General features: G+C 41.7%; 1 protein-coding gene and 1 pseudogene across 1 annotated transcript; both read left to right on the top strand.

Annotated features, from left to right (window-relative positions):
- Positions 1-857: 857 nt before the first annotated feature.
- Positions 858-4841, top strand: LOC139409864 (golgin subfamily A member 6-like protein 26). The gene is made up of 4 exons (XM_071155251.1): positions 858-896; positions 1061-1168; positions 1394-1624; positions 2894-4841. The coding sequence occupies exons 1-4, from the start codon at positions 858-860 to the stop codon at positions 4817-4819; spliced, it is 2304 nt and encodes a 767-aa protein (XP_071011352.1). The 3' UTR covers positions 4820-4841.
- Positions 4842-5767: 926 nt separating this feature from the next.
- On the top strand, positions 5768-8601 carry LOC139409863 (golgin subfamily A member 6-like protein 26; annotated as a pseudogene).
- The last annotated feature ends 12929 nt before the right edge of the window (positions 8602-21530 follow it).

Raw genomic sequence — 21530 nt, 5'->3', positions numbered from 1 at the left:
TATTATATATATGAAATAAAAACAATCATAATATGCATCAAAGTCCATGCTTGTAAAGGGATGTACAATGATGATTATCAACCACTCAACAGTTGTTCAAGTGTTGATTTTCTACATGTATTGTAGTACAGTTTCTAAAGAACCCTTGTTTTCAGGGAGGGTACAACAAGAGTTACCTTGGAATCTACATTGAAATTACAATGTGTACATTTTTTAAACTTATGAATGCATTTCTTTCTTGCTGTCCCAGGATTTTCATTTAGCAAAAAATATGTAATATCAACGCAAAACTGATCATATTGTAGTACACTACGTAGATAATAGAATGCCATTGTAGGACACAGACCCTAGAGACATCCTGGCTATCAGAGGACACCCACTCATGATGCATCATGGACAGTAGCTGTGAAGTGATAAACATAGTAAAAACCACACTGTAGCAATGTGTATGAGCTTACTAGTACTAAATATACTGTATTTCAAACATAGAAGTGGATTAATTGGTTAATAGGCCTATGTGGCTCTGGTGATTTGTTGTCTGTCATGGTGGGTGTGGCTTCCCATGGCACCACATTACATCACAATTGTGATGTCATAAATGATTGTATTCTGATGATGACAGCCTAAATGGTTTGCCAAAGCGTTAATGTCACATTACGGCAACACAGTTCAATTCAAGGTCAAAATCATTGCTATATTTTGGATGGTTATTTTGGTGGTAAGTAGTTGTGACCACTTGTGATTTAGTGTGAAAAGGCCTACTTTGTGGCACAATTTAATTTAGATGATTTGAATAATATAATAATATTTTTAAGCCATATTGTATCTTTTTCAGGATTACTGTAATTGAAGGAACTATGGGAAAGTTCTCCTTTCCAAGGCTCATCATAAGAATGGTTAGAATCTCTTTTCTCTCACCACCCCCATAGTCAAAACTCCAGTGATTTAAAATCATCACTTTGACATATAGGCCTATGAGCTTTCTAAGATTGAAAATAACAAGCTTGTATCATGATAACCTCATTTCTGACTGCATGTTTGTCATCATTTTCATTTCTAGCCATGGGCAAATCGGACTGCACAGGATGATTTCTGCACAGGAACTACTGAACTCCACAGGCCCAGAACACACCAGCCTCACAACTCCTCACAACTCCCCAGCCTTAATGTAAGTCCCATCTGCAGGCTAAATCTACGACCCACTAAAGTGGTCCAGACTAATCATGTATGGCCAATCAGTGTAAACTTTGTACAAACTACGGCTTGATCTAGTGTCAACATTATACCTTATTGATTTTCTATAATAATGAAATACAATGGAAGGCACATAATAATCCAATGAGTAAAATAAAATATACCATGTTCTATTCTCAATATCCCTACTGCCCCAAAGGTGTGTAGGCAGGACAAGGAGAACACCGATTCAATCCAGAAGAAGAGGAAAAAGAAGAGGCTAAATGAGAAGGGAACCCAGGTTGAACTAGGCATGCGGGAGGATATCCATGACCTTGACCTCGCCCATTGGAGATTGGCTAGAGAGACATGGAGAACTGAGCGAGGAAACATGAGGGAGATTAAGGCGCTGTATGGAGAAATATTTAGGCTGCACCAACTCTTGGAGGAGGTAACAAGAGCCGTTTTCTTTAATCAGACTTTCATATAAGTAGATATACTGTAGTTGCTTTAGATGTTCCCAATCCTGATACACAGAAATTAGATCTAAATAGATAGAATAGTGAAATAAGAAGGCAAGAAAAATAACTGCACACTGGAAGTATTCTGAGGAAGGTCTGCATTCTGCACTGGTAGTATTCTGAGGAAGGTCTGCATTCTGCACTGGTAGTATTCTGAGGAAGGTCTGCATTCTGCACTGGTAGTATTCCTAGGAAGGTCTGCATTCTGCACTGGTAGTATTATTAAGAAGGTCTGCATTCTGCACTGGTAGTATTCTCAGGAAGGTCTGCATTCTGCACTGGTAGTATTCTCAGGAAGGTCTGAATTCTGCACTGGTAGTATTATTAAGAAGGTCTGCATTCTGCACTGGTAGTATTATTAAGAAGTTCTGAATTCTGCACTGGTAGTATTATTAAGAAGGTCTGCATTCTGCACTGGTAGTATTATTAAGAAGGTCTGCATTCTGCACTGGTAGTATTCTTAAGAAGGTCAGAATTCTGCACTGGTAGTATTTTTGGGAAGGTCTGCATTCTGCACTGGTAGTATTCTGAGGAAGGTCTGCATTCTGCACTGGTAGTATTCTGAGGAAGGTCTGCATTCTGCACTGGTAGTATTCCTAGGAAGGTCTGCATTCTGCACTGGTAGTATTATTAAGAAGGTCTGCATTCTGCACTGGTAGTATTCTCAGGAAGGTCTGCATTCTGCACTGGTAGTATTCTCAGGAAGGTCTGAATTCTGCACTGGTAGTATTATTAAGAAGGTCTGCATTCTGCACTGGTAGTATTATTAAGAAGTTCTGAATTCTGCACTGGTAGTATTATTAAGAAGGTCTGCATTCTGCACTGGTAGTATTATTAAGAAGGTCTGCATTCTGCACTGGTAGTATTCTTAAGAAGGTCAGAATTCTGCACTGGTAGTATTTTTGGGAAGGTCTGCATTCTGCACTGATAGTATTCTGAGGAAGGCCTGTGTTCTGCACTGGTAGTATTTTTGGGAAGGTCTGCATTCTTAGAATAAAGTTGAAAAGGAATGGAAGAATTTCTGAATTGGAATGATTCCAAAAGTGTGGACCTTCCCATTTTCCTAATAGGCTAATATACAGTAATAAAACGTGTTTTCTCTATGATATTTATTACCCATACACATGTAATTGTTTTAAGATAGTAATAACAATAACCATCAAGCTATTAAGTAATAAAAGTGTGTTGTCATCATACAGATTGGGGTGGATAAAGGGGTGAAGCAGCGCTCCACCTCCTCCATTATTTGTCCCGTCTCCCCGACACTGCCAGCTTTCCCCTGGTACAACCACCACAGGTACCTCGCCAACAGCCAATCGGAGCTTGACCAGCATGCTGCCGGCACCCAGGAGGACCCACCTAAGAAACACTCAATCTTTCCCCCTCTGGACACACAGAGCTGCACCTCCCCTGATAAATGGCCTCATTCTCCGTCCAAGACGTCACACCGATTTGCTGTCCCATCCCACCTCCTGGCTCCCGGCCCTCCTGCCCGGATGAGACAGACCCATCCGCAGGTCCACCCCAGGTCCCCATTGACTGGCCAGGCAAAGGTCAAGGATGAGGTTAAGAGGCCAGAGACTGCATCGTCTGAGGAATTGTCTGAGGAAGTTCAACGGAGAGGAGCAGAAATTGCAAGCATGTATAAAGCACAGCTGAAAGAGAGGATGGCCCAAAAGAGAAAGGAAGAGATTCTGAAGAAAATGGCAAACAGCGATGACAAGAACGATGACACTGAGGCCTCCTGCTCCTCTGCAGTAAAACGATCTAATACCCCTGCCACAGCCCCCGAGCGCCCGGCCAGCCCAGAGGCCACGCCAGTGGCCGCCCGAGAAGACACTCAGGGGGACACCCAGCAGGACCTGGCAGAGGTTGTGAATGTGCTCAAGAGGCAATCATCTGATCTATACCTGCCTGACGACGTTTGTGAGGAGTCACTCACATGGAAATCCATTTACGAGGAGCTGTGCCCGCTCGCTCACAGAGTGAACACAGAAGCTGACTACATCAAGGCGCTCCGCGTCATCACAGAGAATGCTGTGACTCCCTCGTGCTCGTCTGAGGATGATGTGTCTCAGAGTGTGAGTGAGGACACAAGTCAGGAGGGGAGTAGTGAAAGTGAGGAGAGCATGAGTGGACAACAGCAGAAATGTCTACACAGGGATCCTTATGGTAAGAGGGACAGGAAGGAGATTGATAGTGGTAAAATGGAAGGGAGATTTGCAACCGCCAATGCAATGTCTATGATGGCGAGCCGAGGGATAGAAGAACTTAATGCAATGAGCTACGCAGACAGGATCAAATATTTCAAGTATGAGGCTAAGAGAAATGAAGAGATGATGAAGATTGAAAGGAGGAAGGAAAAAGCCAGGGACGAAGAGCTCAAAAAGTGGGAAAAGAGACAGAAGAAATTGAATGAGGAGGAAAGGAAAAGGACAGAAAATATGGAAAAAAACAAGTTAGAGGAGCAGAGGAAAAGGGAGAAGGCAGAGATGAAACTAAAGATTGAACATGAGAAAAAGAGACAAGAGCAAGAGAAAATAGAAAGAAAGCAGCAGGAGATGCAACAGAAGGCCCGTGCAAAAGAAGAGAAAAAGAGGGCAGAGGAAGAGAAAAAGATGGAGAAACAGAGGATGGAGGAGGAGAGGAACAGGGAAAAGGAGAGAATGAAGGTGTTGGAGATGCAGCAAAAGGCACGAGAGAAAGAAGAGAAGAGGAGGAAAGAGGAACAGAAAAGGAGATTGAAGATACAACAGGAACAAGAGAAGGAGGAACAGAAAAGGCAGACAAGGATACGGGACGAGGATAAGAAGAGAGCAGAGCTTCAAAGAATAAAAGATCACGAGGCCAGGTTTAAGATGGAGATGGAGAAACTGTATGAGAGAGAAGAGAGGAATGCACAGATTGAAAGAGAAAAGAGGCGTGCGCTGTGTCAGAAAAAAGGACAGACACAGAGAGCAAAACAGGTGGTGGCATACGAGGTCACAGCGTCTACATCTGACGCCTCTGTGCGGAGGGAAGAGAGGGAGCAGCGTCCAGAGACCGCTCACGCACAGTCTGCAAAGAGGAGAACAAGGAAGAAGCAGAAGAAAGCGGCGGACGAGGCATCGACAACTTTTCAGTAGATGACAAAAGAAAGGGAGCAGACAAAAGAAGAAATGTACAAGTCAATGCTCCTAGGTATGTTGATAGATGTAAATAAACAACAGAGTTTTTTTTAAGAGAAAAAACAAACAAAAAAATGAGAAAATAAGCAAAAGGACAAACAAATTATAAGGAAGCCAGGCATGAGGGTGAAGAGGAGGAAACATGAGAGAGGAGGAAGAGAGACCAGAGTGGTTTATCAGGAGGGAAGTAGGAGATATAGAATTCAAGTTCTGATGGACAGAATCAGGAAGGACCATGGGATAAAAGGTCAAGTTAAAGTTGCTTTGGCTTCCTTTTGTCCTCTTTCTAAGCCTGTTCAAGTCTGAGATAGATGAAAAGAGCAGCCAAAGTAACAGATCTGTTGAAGCATCAATTGGAAAGGATGGGAGGGTTGGAGGAGGAGCACAGCTGAATGACTTCATTAGGTAAGTGTTTTCTATCAAAGCCTGTTCTCTGTAGACAACTGTATTAGTTGCTTTCTAAGCTTTCTAAGATTGAAAATAACAAGCTTGTATCATGATAACCTCATTTCTGACTGCATGTTTGTCATCATTTTCATTTCTAGCCATGGGCAAATCGGACTGCACAGGATGATTTCTGCACAGGAACTAGTGAACTCCACAGGCCCAGAACACACCAGCCTCACAACTCCTCACAACTCCCCAGACTTAATGCAAGTCCCATCTGCAGGCTAAATCTACGACCCTCTAAAGTGGTCCAGACTAATCATGTATGGCCAATCAGTGTAAACTTTGTACAAACTACGGCTTGATCTAGTGTCAACATTATACCTTATTGATATTCTATATCAATGAAATACAATGGAAGGCACATAATAATCCAATGAGTAAAATAAAATATACCATGTTCTATTCTCAATATCCCTACTGCCCCAAAGGTGTGTAGGCAGGACAAGGAGAACACCGATTCAATCCAGAAGAAGAGGAAAAAGAAGAGGCTAAATGAGAAGGGAACCCAGGTTGAACTAGGCATGCGGGAGGATATCCATGACCTTGACCTCGCCCATTGGAGATTGGCTAGAGAGACATGGAGAACTGAGCGAGGAAACATGAGGGAGATTAAGGCGCTGTATGGAGAAATATTTAGGCTGCACCAACTCTTGGAGGAGGTAACAAGAGCCGTTTTCTTTAATCAGACTTTCATATAAGTAGATATACTGTAGTTGCTTTAGATGTTCCCAATCCTGATTCACAGAAATGAGATCTAAATAGATAGAATAGTGAAATAAGAAGGCAAGAAAAATAACTGCACACTGGAAGTATTCTGAGGAAGGTCTGCATTCTGCACTGGTAGTATTCTGAGGAAGGTCTGCATTCTGCACTGGTAGTATTCTGAGGAAGGCCTGTGTTCTGCACTGGTAGTATTATTAAGAAGGTCTGAATTCTGCACTGGTAGTATTCTCAGGAAGGTCTGCATTCTGCACTGGTAGTATTCTGAGGAAGGCCTGTGTTCTGCACTGGTAGTATTCTGAGAAAGGCCTGTGTTCTGCACTGGTAGTATTCTGAGGAAGGTCTGCATTCTGCACTGATAGTATTCTGAGGAAGGCCTGTGTTCTGCACTGGTAGTATTCTTGGGATGGTCTGCATTCTTATAATAAAGTTGTAAAGGAATGGAAGAATTTCTGAATTGGAATGATTCCAAAAGTGTGGACCTTCCCATTTTCCTAAGAGGCTAATATACAGTAATAAAACGTGTTTTCTCTATGATATTTATTACCCATACACATGTAATTGTTTTAAGATAGTAATAACAATAACCATCAAGCTATTAAGTAATAAAAGTGTGTCTGTCATCATACAGATTGGGGTGGATAAAGGGGTGATCAAGCAGCGCTCCACCTCCTCCATTATTTGTCCCGTCTCCCCGACACTGCCAGCTTTCCCCTGGTACAACCACCACAGGTACCTCGCCAACAGCCAATCGGAGCCTGACCCGCATGCTGCCGGCACCCAGAAGGACCCACCTAAGAAACACTCAATCTTTCCCCCTCTGGACACACAGAGCTGCACCTCCCCTGATAAATGGCCTCATTCTCCGTCCAAGACGTCACACCGATTTGCTGTCCCATCCCACCTCCTGGCTCCCGGCCCTCCTGCCCGGATGAGACAGACCCATCCGCAGGTCCACCCCAGGTCCCCATTGACTGGCCAGGCAAAGGTCAAGGATGAGGTTAAGAGGCCAGAGACTGCATCGTCTGAGGAATTGTCTGAGGAAGTTCAACGGAGAGGAGCAGAAATTGCAAGCATGTATAAAGCACAGCTGAAAGAGAGGATGGCCCAAAAGAGAAAGGAAGAGATTCTGAAGAAAATGGCAAACAGCGATGACAAGAACGATGACAGTGAGGCCTCCTGCTCCTCTGCAGTAAAACAATCTAATATCCCTGCCACAGCCCCCGAGCGCCCGGCCAGCCCAGAGGCCACGCCAGTGGCCGCCCGAGAAGACACTCAGGGGGACACCCAGCAGGACCTGGCAGAGGTTGTGAATGTGCTCAAGAGGCAATCATCTGATCTATACCTGCCTGACGACGTTTGTGAGGAGTCACTCACATGGAAATCCATTTACGAGGAGCTGTGCCCGCTCGCTCACAGAGTGAACACAGAAGCTGACTACATCAAGGCGCTCCGCGTCATCACAGAGAATGCTGTGACTCCCTCGTGCTCGTCTGAGGATGATGTGTCTCAGAGTGTGAGTGAGGACACAAGTCAGGAGGGGAGTAGTGAAAGTGAGGAGAGCATGAGTGGACAACAGCAGAAATGTCTACACAGGGATCCTTATGGTAAGAGGGACAGGAAGGAGATTGATAGTGGTAAAATGGAAGGGAGATTTGCAACCGCCAATGCAATGTCTATGATGGCGAGCCGAGGGATAGAAGAACTTAATGCCATGAGCTACGCAGACAGGATCAAATATTTCAAGTATGAGGCTAAGAGAAATGAAGAGATGATGAAGATTGAAAGGAGGAAGGAAAAAGCCAGGGACGAAGAGCTCAAAAAGTGGGAAAAGAGACAGAAGAAATTGAATGAGGAGGAAAGGAAAAGGACAGAAAATATGGAAAAAAACAAGTTAGAGGAGCAGAGGAAAAGGGAGAAGGCAGAGATGAAACTAAAGATCGAACATGAGAAAAAGAGACAAGAGCAAGAGAAAAAGAGGGAGAAAAAAGAAAGAAAGCAGCAGGAGATGCAACAGAAGGCCCGTGCAAAAGAAGAGAAAAAGAGGGCAGAGGAAGAGAAAAAGATGGAGAAACAGGATGGAGGAGGAGAGGAACAGGGAAAAGGAGAGAATGAAGGTGTTGGAGATGCAGCAAAAGGCACGAGAGAAAGAAGAGAAGAGGAGGAAAGAGGAACAGAAAAGGAGATTGAAGATACAACAGGAACAAGAGAAGGAGGAACAGAAAAGGCAGACAAGGATACGGGACGAGGATAAGAAGAGAGCAGAGCTTCAAAGAATAAAAGATCACGAGGCCAGGTTTAAGATGGAGATGGAGAAACTGTATGAGAGAGAAGAGAGGAATGCACAGATTGAAAGAGAAAAGAGGCGTGCGCTGTGTCAGAAAAAAGGACAGACACAGAGAGCAAAACAGGTGGTGGCATACGAGGTCACAGCGTCTACATCTGACGCCTCTGTGCGGAGGGAAGAGAGGGAGCAGCGTCCAGAGACCGCTCACGCACAGTCTGCAAAGAGGAGAACAAGGAAGAAGCAGAAGAAAGCGGCGGACGAGGCATCGACAACTTTTCAGTAGATGACAAAAGAAAGGGAGCAGACAAAAGAAGAAATGTACAAGTCAATGCTCCTAGGTATGTTGATAGATGTAAATAAACAGTTTTTTTTAAGAGAAAAAACAAACAAAAAAAACGAGAAAATAAGTAAAAGGAGGAACAAATTATAAGGAAGCCAGGCATGAGGGTGAAGAGGAGGAAACATGAGAGAGGAGGAAGAGAGACCAGAGTGGTTTATCAGGAGGGAAGTAGGAGATATAGAATTCAAGTTCTGATGGACAGAATCAGGAAGGACCATGGGATAAAAGGTCAAGTTAAAGTTGCTTTGGCTTCCTTTTGTCCTCATATGGCCAAAATAACTATTTAAGCCTGTTCAAGTCTGAGATAGATGAAAAGAGCAGCCAAAGAAACAGATCTGTTGAAGCATCAATTGGAAAGGATGGGAGGGTTGGAGGAGGAGCACAGCTGAATGACTTCATTAGGTAAGTGTTTTCTATCAAAGCCTGTTCTCTGTAGACAACTGTATTAGTGTTGATAGAAGTATGTTTAGGTAATGTTGTTCAACTCAAACACTACAATTCCTGATCTCATGTGATTATTCACCTCATGTGAGTGGGCATTCGGATGTTTTTTCCCGAAACAGATTGTGGCATATGAGGTCTCTTTATCTGTTGAAGCATCAATAGGAAAGGATGAAAGGGAGGGAGGCAGGAAGAGGAAAACACAGAAGAGCAGATGAGGTAAGTGCTTTGGCTTGTGATGAGAGGATAGGGGCTCCACAACTGGGGCTCATGATTGAAATTTCTCAGACAAATTGTATTACTGTGAATCCCATTCGTTCAATGACTGTTTGATTAATTCCTGACGGAATAATTGTTTTACAGGAGCACTCTATGTTCTGCTTCCATGTGGATTGACAGCATTGCTTTCATGAGCTTCTGGAGGACACCATGGAGGAAGAGGGAGAGGGTCTATGATAGGCAGTTTGCCATGGCCCTAAATGGGCCTTTGGATGTTAATTCTTCCTGCTTTATATCATACAACTTGACAATAAAAATGAATTGCAAGCATCAGCCTTTTCTGTTTGAGTGTGATCAGTGCAGTAGTAGTAAGATTGGTGTAAACCCAAGGAATATTCTGGCAGTAGTGTTCAGTTGGTATAAAATAGTGTGATAAGAAATTATCAACATAGTATGAAAACAATATGGAGATAGAAATATCAAAAGAAGTGTTACATTTACTTAGTAATAGCAATTTTTCCCCTCATAGAGAACGATGTCCTTGTTGTGCGCACACACACCCACAGAGAGTTAGTCATGACTTCGGTGAAGGTTTCTTTGCATCTTGAGCAGTCCGTGTTGTATCCTTGCCGGACTCATCTATAACAATCTCGAAGGCCGCCTCTTCTTCTACCCTCTTCACTTTCTCCCCTTTCGCTGCAAGGATTTCCTCAATGTTCCCGTAGGAAAAATAACCAACATGAATAATAAAATAGAATGATTCAGGAATAATACGGGGACTTCTTCTTTGATATTATGGCGGTCCGCAAACAAATTATATTGGTGCATGCCGCCACCTACTGTTTTGGCTGTATATCTGGCCAAACAATTAACAAAATAAAACTGAACAAAAACAAAACTCGATGTACTCCTTTATTCGATTCAACTGCCAACGCCCATCCCTACAGGCACTGGGGCCAGAGAAAAAAAGAGCATCTTCGGACAGTATTCTTTGCACTGAACAGTGTAGACCTTGAAACCCCAAAACCTTTCATCCGCAGATACTATTATGTCCAGTTTCTTAGTTTGTTTGTGCATTACAATTAATCACATGCCCGATAAACACCATATAATCCACCTTCTTCACAATCAGCCTATCAGTTTCCCTCGACTGTTGAACAATACTGAATCTCCCCAGTCCACCTGCTTTACAAAACAATAATCTGTTCACGTTCAAATGTGCGAGAACATGGACATCACTTCCTTCAGAAAAATAATGTTTGTAAAAACATCAAAATTAGGATACTTATTTTGAAACTCATTAAATAAGTGTGTAAAAAATCTGTAATGTTGCAATTATACATTCAATTGGCCACCATGTCGTTTCGGTAATAATGCTCTATTGCATAGGCCTACTGGTTCTCTGAAGCATGCAGGAGAGGACTACAATGATTGCGTATAAAAGAAAGTGGTCTTTTCGGGCCCAAATACACACAGGAGACCCCTCAGGAAATAAATATATATATATATATACATACACACATATACACACACACACACACACACACAGTGCCTTGCGAAAGTATTCGGCCCCCTTGAACTTTGCGACCGTTTGCCACATTTCAGGCTTCAAACATAAAGATATAAAACTGTATTTTTTTGTTTAGAATCAACAACAAGTGGGACACAATCATGAAGTGGAACGACATTTATTGGATATTTCAAACTTTTTTAACAAATCAAAAACTGAAAAATTGGGCGTGCAAAATTATTCAGCCCCTTTACTTTCAGTGCAGCAAACTCTCTCCAGAAGTTCAGTGAGGATCTCTGAATGATCCAATGTTGACCTAAATGACTAATGATGATAAATACAATCCACCTGTGTGTAATCAAGTCTCCCTATAAATGCACCTGCACTGTGATAGTCTCAGAGGTCCGTTAAAAGCGCAGAGAGCATCACGAAGAACAAGGAACACACCAGGCAGGTCCGAGATACTGTTGTGAAGAAGTTTAAAGCCGGATTTGGATACAAAAAGATTTATCAAGCTTTAAACATCCCAAGGAGCACTGTGCAAGCGATAATATTGAAATGGAAGGAGTATCAGACCACTGCAAATCTACCAAGACCTGGCCGTCCCTCTAAACTTTCAGCTCATACAAGGAGAAGACTGATCAGAGATGCAGCCAAGAGGCCCATGATCACTCTGGATGAACTGCAGAGATCTACAGCTGAGGTGGGAGACTCTGTCCATAGGACAACAATCAGTTGTATATTGCACAAATCTGGCCTTTATGGAAGAGTGGCAAGAAGAAAGCCATTTCTTAAAGATATCCATAAAAAGTGTTGTTTAAAGTTTGCCACAAGCCACCTGGGAGACACACCAAACATGTGGAAGAAGGTGCTCTGGTCAGATGAAACCAAAATTGAACTTTTTGGCAACAATGCAAAACGTTATGTTTGGCGTAAAAGCAACACGGCTGAACACACCATCCCCACTGTCAAACATGGTGGTGGCAGCATCATGGTTTGGGCCTGCTTTTCTTCAGCAGGGACAGGGAAGATGGTTAAAATTGATGGGAAGATGGATGGAGCCAAATACAGGACCATTCTGGAAGAAAACCTGATGGAGTCTGCAAAAGACCTGAGACTGGGACAGAGATTTGTCTTCCAACAAGACAATGATCCAAAACAAAGCAAAATCTACAATGGAATGGATCAAAAATAAACATATCCAGGTGTTAGAATGGCCAAGTCAAAGTCCAGACCTGAATCCAATCGAGAATCTGTGGAAAGAACTGAAAACTGCTGTTCACAAATGCTCTCCATCCAACCTCACTGAGCTCGAGCTGTTATGCAAGGAGGAATGGGAAAAAATGTCAGTCTCTCGATGTGCAAAACTGATAGAGACATACCCCAAGCGACTTACAGCTGTAATCGCAGCAAAAGGTGGCGCTACAAAGTATTAACTTAAGGGGGCTGAATAATTTTGCACGCCCAATTTTTCAGTTTTTGATTTGTTAAAAAAGTTTGAAATATCCAATAAATGTTGTTCCACTTCATGATTGTGTCCCACTTGTTGATTTCTTCACAAAAAAATACAGTTTTATAATTTTATGTTTGAAGCCTGAAATGTGGCAAAAGGTCGCAAAGTTCAAGGGGACCGAATACTTTCGCAAGGCACTGTATATAAATAAATATAGGACAAAACACACATCACAACGACAATACATGTACATTTTCATATATATATTATATATATATTTTTATCCCAGCAGAAGGTATTTTGCCTTTTGGTATGCTGTCATAGTAAATAAGAATGTGTTCTTAACTGACTTCCCTAGTTAAATAAAAATAAATACAAAATAAAAATCCATCACACTCCTACTCTGATGTTTTGTGGATACGGGCCCTGAGTACCAGTGTTTTGATCACCTCACCAACCAAATCTTGATTGCCAAATCATGCTACGACTGTCACTGTAGAAACATGATGTAAAAAATAACTTATCTTCCATTTAAAATCTCATCCATTACCTTGCATGTGTAAACCAAGAGGTAATGCGTTGAATGAATCTTCCCAATAGAATCGCTGCAGACGTGTGTTGTGGTAGAGAATTGGTTATGTAGAGGTACGTCTCTTCGGACCACTGCTGTCTTGACTGTGAAGAGGACCATTGACTGGTCCCTGATGCAAGCGGTTGTACGTGCAGTAGTCTTGTCCTTGATAACTGAGTCCATGATCTCGACAAATTATAACTTCTATGCCAAAATACACGATTCGTAACCCGGATTGTATTCTGTTGAAACAATTAGGAAAATTGCTACGAAAATATTTTAAATTCTGTATCGTCAAGCGTGTTGTCCTCAACGTGATTGAGTCGCAATCTAATGACGCGTAAGAAAACGGTTGATTGGTTTCGAATATAAGCCAATCGTTTGTTTCCATTTTAGTGACGGAACTCGCGTTACACCAATGAGAAACCACAATTTTAAGAAGGCGGGTTTATTGATCCGCACGTGAACCAATTAAATAATCGCAAACATTACCGCTTTAGTTTAGCTAGCGACATTTTTTGAATGTTTATATGTATTGGTAGCAGATTATAAATAAAAATGAGCGACGAAGCTGTATTTGAAACAATTGAAGAGGTCAATAAGCATATCTCACACGTGGAAGAGTCAACCTGTGTGAAATATATTTCTTACCGTGTGGACAAGCGATTCAATGACCAAGGTAAACTAGCTCTCGACGTTAGCCAAAGAGTGTGCTGCCTGTAGGAAACGTGCATTGATCAAGCTGCAGAATGTGCAAACAATCACCAGAGTAACATGGCTATCGTTCAGTTCCATACTATTTAGCTACCTACATTGATTGATTAATTAATATTCTTATGTAGTGATGTAACCTCCAAACTACTGGTATATTCATTAGTCGGATTCGATTGCAAACGTTGTGTTGCATTTTGCAACGGAAACAGTTTACTCCAAACATAAAACGTAAAACGTAGTTTTCTATTGGACACATTCAGGTAAGTCCCTCCCCGTTTTAGTTCTGTTTGGTTCCTAGAAAGTAAACGGCTTCCGTTGACAAAACGTTTTGCAACAGAAAATGTTTTGCTGCAAATCAGACTAACATAATACACTTCTGGACTCATGGCTCTTTCAATGTGTTCTGCTAAACAGGTTGGAAACCACAGGACCACAAGAACCGGTTATACTGGGAATGGAAGTACGGCAAGAGTACTCCCTCTATCCCCTTTGACAGAGTACCCTTCATGTTCATCGGACACAAACTGATGGGATGCCACAGGGGCCAGGCAAAGTGTGGATTCAAGAAGAGGCAGGAACTTGAGGATCAAAGGGTGCTACTATCTATGATATTCTGAAATGGTTTGAGTGTTCCATGTAGCTACATACAGATTGTTACACCAGATAATGTGATGAACAAAATATTTTTGGTACCCATTACTGGGAGTTACAGGTTAGATACCGTTTGGTGTAGCACAGAGAATTTTCCACCAACCTTATATTGGCAATGCTGTCTAGGTCCTTAAATCTTTGGTTAGATCACATTATCAGGTGTAACAATCTGTAGCTAGGATGTATTTTGCATCTAGACCTGAAACAAATTCATTGGGGCACTGTGGAAAAGCGTTAAAAAGCATTGTGCAACTGAAAATGTAAAGGAGCTTTTCTTATTGGAGTAAAGGTTGTCCCTCCCTATTTAATTACATTTTCTTCCATATGGTGCCTAATGAATACGACCCTGGTTCCATCAATGCTTCTAGGTAGTTGAGGTTCACAACCAATCTCAACAATTCCATTCTTACCTACCACTAATTTTCTCAAATCCTCAAAAAGTTCTACAGCTGCACCATTGAGAGCATGCATGCATCACGGCTTGGTATGGCATCAGCTTTGTATCTGACCGCAAGGCGCTACAGAGGGTAGTGCGTACGGCCCAGTACATCACTGGAGCAGTGCTACCTGCCATCCAGGACCTCTATACCAGGCAGTGTCAGAAGCCCCTAAAAATTATCAGACTCCAGCCACCCATGCCATAGACTGTTCTCTCTGTTACAGCACGGCAAGCGGTACCGATGCAACAAGTCTTGAACCAACAGGACCCTGAACCGCATCCACCCCCAAGCCTTAAGACTGCTAAATAGTTAATCAAATAGCTACCCGGACTATCTGCATTGACCCTTTTTGCACTAACTCCTTTGACTCATCACATACGCTGATGCTACTGTTTGTTATCTATCCTGTTGCCTAGTCACTTTACCTCTACCTATATGTACATATCTACCTCAATAACCTCGTACCCTTGCACATCGACACAGTACAGGTACACCGTGTATATAGCAAAGTTATTGTTACTCATTGTGTATTCATTCCTTGTTATTGTTTTTCTGTTATTTTACTTTGTTGTTGGGAAGGACCTGTAAGCACCAGTTGTTTACATGTGACAATTAACATTTGATTTTGATATTTCAGGAAAAAGATGGCAAGGAAAAAAGAAACCTGTTGCTGAAAACCAAGAAAGTAGCATGCCCTGCTGTGTTCACAATCAGCCGCATTGTGAAGTTCCCTGGATTCAAGGTACGTGTGAAACTGTGTTTATGTTTATTATGTAACTCCAGTGACCGTGCACCACAGTCAAAATTAGAATGCACATCAGACTAATATACATAATTATATCTGTGTGTGTGTGTGTGTGTGCGCGCTCGCTCCATACTGCATCAGTTGGAGAAGGACACATCACGGTTGAGGAGGGTCATGTCTATTTCCATCAAACAAGCTCTCCAGACAGACCCAGCCTCGGTGCAGTGGAAGATACAGTATTTCCTCAAAATACCCAGTGTCACTGACCACAAGGGCCATCCTATTGGAAAGGTATTACTATGTTATTACTATACTATGACCATGGGATCTATTGCATTGGACTCTCTTTAGGCTACATAACTAGTATCTGTATGCCTGTATGTCTGTTCTGTACACAGATGTAATAAAACCTTGACCTCTTAAAATTCCCTGGGGAATACAAGTATCTGACCCTGTAACAGTGGTTAGGGGTATTTTCTCCCTACTTAACAAAAGCCACTCTCTCCTCGTTCCCTCAGGGTGCAGATCAGATGGACGACAGGGTCAAAGGTTACATCCGAGCGTTGGTGCAGCAGGGGGTGAGGAAGGTGAAGGAGGTAAAGAACCAGGATGGTCCAGTACGTGCGGACGGAGCTGTTCCAAGACACGACCCCGCCGCCGCTGAGGCGCTTCTTCCCCACAGAGAAAACCATCCACGCCGTTATGGCTCAGGTCATCGCGGAGGAACACTACAGCAAAATAGACCTGGTCAACCTGCTGGTGAGAAGGCTGTGCTGCACTATCATTCCCACCTATTCATCAGATATTTGGATTGTCTTCTGAGATAAGGCCATTGGGGCTTGTGGTGTTAGCTGTATGTTTTCACTGCAATTTATGAACAGTTTGTATGCATGTCACACACCCTCTTTGAAACACTTGTTTAAAGGGGCATTTTACTCACTATTGTTTCATTAGTCTTTTTGATATAGTCCCAACACAGTCTGCATGAACACAGGAAAAGGAAGGAGAGGTTGTGAATTAACTAAACTGCTGGGAAGGAGATAATGTGTTAATGTGCCCCCTTTGGACTCACCCTGTCCCAGAGATGAACTTGATGTAGTTAATCTCATTGGTGTATTCGTGGAAGCGGATGCACGTCTGGTCTGAAATGAGCTTGAACGCTGCTAGCATGTTTTTTTCTGTCCACTGTGTGGATCAGAGACAATCTACCATTAGACGGTGCATACCATTCCCACCAGTGGTGTAAAGTACTTAAGTTGTTTCGGGTATCTGTGCTTTTACTTCACTACATTCCTAAAGAAAATAATGTACTTTTTACTCGATACCTTTCACCTGACACCCTAAAGTACTCATTACATTTTGAATGCTTAGCAGGACAGGAAAATGGTCCAATTCACACACATGGTCCTCCCTCGTCTCTCTGATCTGGCAGACTCACAAAACACAAGTGCATCTTCTGTAAGTTATGTCTGAGTGTTGAGTATGCCCCCGGCTATCCACTCATTTTTAAAACAAGAAAATGATGCCGCCTGCTTTGCTTAATAGAAGGAATTTGAAATGATTTATTCCTTTGATACCTCCATATATTTAGAAACAAATACTTCGACTCAAGTAGTATTTTACTGGGTCACTTACTTGAGTAACGTTCTTTTAAGGCATCTTTACTTTTACTCAAGTACGACAATTGGGTACTTTTTCCACCACGGATTCCCACTGTATTAAAAAACATCTAGTGTTAGTGTTCATCTCTCCTATTGTATTTGACACTCACCCAGATCGTCGTTGATCTTGTAGGGGATAGAAGCGACGCCATCTTTCTCCGGCCAAAGTGACTTCACAGCTAATCGGTCTTCCTGTAGAACAAATCAACACCTCGTCTTAAATCCATCTGTCACTAGAGTATTGGCCTCGGATATTAACTCATTAAATTATTTCTGCGTTTCCAGAAATCATTTAACATTCTGAATGAAAAAAACCTTTCAGTGTCACCTTAAATGACTAAACCAGATTAAGTATATAGAAAAGGTAACGGAGCAATATACAGTGTACAAAACATTAGGAACACCTGATCTTTCCATGACAGACTGACCAAGTGAAGGTTTTGACCCTTATTGAGGCCACCTGTTAAATCCACTTCAAATCAGTGTATATGAAGGGTAGGACCAGGTTAACCTCTCTAGGGTATGTGGGACGCTAGCGTCCCACCTGGCCAACATCCAGTGAGCGCCAAATTCAAATACAGAAATACTCAATATAAAAATTCAGAAAAGATACAACTATTTTGCATAGGTTTAAAGATTGACTTCTTGTGAATCCAACCACGGTGTCAGATTTCAAAAATGCTTTACGGCAAAAGCATACCTTACAATTATTTGAGAATTTAGCCCAGCAGACAAATCATTACAAACAGTAACCAGCCAAGTAGAAGAGTTACACAAGTCAGAAATAGAGATAAAATTAATCACTTACCTTTCACGATCTTCATATGGTTGCCCTCAGAAGACATTCATTTATTCAATAAATGTTAATTTTGTTTGATAAAGTCTCTTTATATCCAAAAACATCCGTTTTGTTCACACGTTTTCTTCAGTAATCCACAGGCTCAAACGCAGTCAGACAAAACATCCAAATTGTATCCGTAAAGTTCATAGAAACATGTCAAACGATGTTTATATTCAATCCTCAGGTTGTTTTTAGCCTAAACAATCAATAATATTTCAACCGGACAATAACATTGTCAATATAAAAAGGTAAACAAGAAAGGCACTCTCGGTCGTGCTCATGAAAAAGCTCTGACACGGCAGGGTCCACTCATTCAGACTGCTCTTACTCCCTCATTTTTCAGAATAAAAGCCTGAAACTATTTCTAAACACTTGACATCTAGTGGAAGGCATAGGAACTGCAATTTGAGTCCTAAGTCAATGGATACTGTAATGGCATTGAATAGAAAACTACAAAATCCTACTTCCTGAATGGATTTTTCCTCAGGTTTTTGCCTGACAAATCAGTTCTGTTATACACAGACACTATTTTAACTTATGGCTGCAGGGGCAGTATTGATTAGCTTGGATGGAAGGTGCCCAGAGTAAACGGCCTGCTCCTTAGTCGCTAATATATGCATATTATTATTAGTATTGGATAGAAAACACAGTGGTGGGACTGAATAAGAGCTGAATGAGTCAGGTTACTAGTAGCTCCTGTAGACACAAAGGAATCCTCCGGTTGGAACTTTGAAGATTTATGATAAAAAGATCAAAATGATTGATTCTATACTTAGTTTGAAATGTTTCTTCGACCAGTAATATAACTTTGAAGTTTTTGTCCGAAGTAATGCACAAGCGTTTGGATATGTGTACCTAACGCTAACTAAAGTAGCTACTTGGACATAAATAACGGACATTATCGAACAAATCAAGCATTTGTGGAACTGCGATTCCTGGGAGTGCATTCTGAAGCAGATCAAAAGGTAAGGGAATATTTATCATGTAATTTCTGGTTTGTTGACTCCAACATGGCGGCTAATTTGATTATTTTTCTGAGCGCCGTCTCATTATTGCATGGTTTATTTTTACGTCAAGTTTTTGAAATCTGACACAGCGGTTGCATTAAGGAGAGGTATATCTATAATTCCATGTGTATAACTTAGTATTATCATCTACATTGAGTATTTCTGTTGAATCGATGTGGCTATGCAAAAATCACTGGATGTTTTTGGAACTAGTGAACGTAACACACCAATGTAAACTCCAATTTTTTTATATAAATATGAACTTTATCAAACAAAACACACATGTACTGTGTAACATGAAGTCCTATGAGTGTCATCTGATGAAGATCAAAGGTTAGTGATTTATTTTCTCTTTTTGTGACCACTCTTTGGCTGGAAAAATGGCTGGGTTTTTCTGTGACTTGGCGGTGACCTAACAATCATTTGTGGTGCTTTCGCTGTAAAGCATATGTGAAATCGGACAATGTGGTGGGATTAACAACAAGATTACCTTTAAAATTTGGCGCCCTGCACTTTCACTGACTTGTCATATCATCCAGGTTAACGGGATTGCAGCCCTTTAAAAGGAGGCTTGTTAAGCCTTGAGACATGGATTGTGTATCTGTGCCATTCAGAGGGTGAATGGGCAAGACTAAAACATTTAAGTACGTTTGAACAGGGTATGGTAGTAGGTTCCAGACTCAATTTGAGTGTCAAGAACTGCGACGTTGCTGGGTTGTTCACAATCAGTTTTCTGTGTGTCAAGGATGGTCCACCACCCAAAGGACATCCGGCCAACGGCAGGTCGATGATCGAAAACGGGTCATTTATGATAGAGGAAAAAGGAGGCTGACACGAATTGTGCCGAGCAACAGTCAGTCAACTGATAGTCAAATATTACATTGATGCCCAAAGACCCATAAAATATTTCACAACTTGTAGTACCTTGACACGAATGGGGTATGACACCCAAAACATTGCAGAATTCCACCAAGAATCTGTGGTTGCAGTGAGCTAAGGAAATACTGATTTGGAAAAACGTTGTCTGGTCTGATGAATACCGGTTCTTGGCGTTTCACACTGATGGGATGACTTGGGTATGGAGAAACCCACGAGTACATGCATCTATCATGCCACTTTTCAACATCGCAGGCTGGTGGTGCCATGCTGTGGGGTGCATTTTCATGGCACAAATTGGGCCCCATGATATAAGTGGCGCAACGTTTGAATGCCACAGGATATCTGAGCAGCGTTGAAAAGCAGGTGCATCCCTTCATAGCAGCAGAGTATCCATCTACAAATACTTTTTTTCAGCATAATTCACAATCTCCGAAGGCTAGGATTGTCTAGGAACGGTTCCACGAACAGGACAGTGCATTAAGCTTACTGCAGTGGCCTGACCAGTCACCAGATCTCAGTCCAATTAAGCATCTGTGGGATGAGATGGAACAAGTTATTTCAGAGTAGAGATCCACTACCAGCCAACTTGATAGAACGGTGGGAAGCATTGGCGAAATCATGGGAACAGCATTCCTGTGGAACACTTGACACCTTGTAGAGTCCATACCCCGACGAATTGAGGCTGTTCTAAGGGCAAAAGGAGGTGCATCTCAATATTAGGAAGGTGTTCCTAGTGTTTTGTACACTCGGTAGATATTTTGTACAAGATTTGATAACTAATAATCACCTAAATACGTTTTTAAAAAAACATTCTGGGAGAATCTAAAATGGCATGAATGGGGGCCCCATTGATTTTATAATGATTGAGTCACTCAGAGCATAACAAGCAATAACACTGGCCTACACACAGTAACCCTTAATAATGTCAAAGGGGAATTATTGTTTCATTTTTACACTAATTATACATTTAAAGCTAAAACATCTTGAGTCAATAAATATTTCAACCCCTTCGTTATGGCAAGCCTAAATAAGTTCAGGAGGAAAAACGTGCTTCACAAGTCAATTATTTACATTGACTTACTGTGCAATAGTTTTCAGCATGATTTTTGAATGACTACCTCATAATTGTACCCCACGCATACCATTATTACCTTAGTCCCTCAGTCGAGTAGTGAATTATAAACTTACCCGTAGATTAAATTCAAATGTAATTTTAGTCAACATTCTGTCTTGAACGATTGTCCAGTCATTAGTTTCAGGCTGTGTATATCAGAAGTTGGTATCACAGTTTGATTGATTCATCATCCTAAAACTCAGTAACAGGACTAAAGCAATAGGGATCATAGACTCACCAAAATCATTATGTCTCCCTCCACAACAGCAATGTCGAACTGTAAGTCCTCTGTAACAGGGACAGAGGGTGTGAAACAACCACACTGACATGACCTGGTTACAAGTCACTGCCTCCAGTGCCATTAATAAAGTCCAAACCTCATGAGAGGTCCAGGATAGTGCACTTCATCTAATGAATGTGTTACCTTCTCTGGTTTCAGCCATTTTAACCCAATCATTTTGTCTGTGATGTGGCCCCATTGAGGCAGTAGAACCTAAAGGGAATTGTTAACACATTTTGCAATGTTTTATTTTTGATAGATAAGCCATGAACCTCAAGAAAACCAATGGAATTGTTTCTTTAGGCCCATCAGCCCAAGAGATTAAATTGAGAATCACAGTAGAAAC

Source organism: Oncorhynchus clarkii, chromosome 5 (genome assembly GCF_045791955.1).
Source record: "Oncorhynchus clarkii lewisi isolate Uvic-CL-2024 chromosome 5, UVic_Ocla_1.0, whole genome shotgun sequence".
Lineage (NCBI taxonomy): Eukaryota > Metazoa > Chordata > Actinopteri > Salmoniformes > Salmonidae > Oncorhynchus > Oncorhynchus clarkii.
The sequence above is the reverse complement of the archived record's forward strand: the minus strand, read 5'-3'. Positions and strand labels throughout refer to the sequence as shown.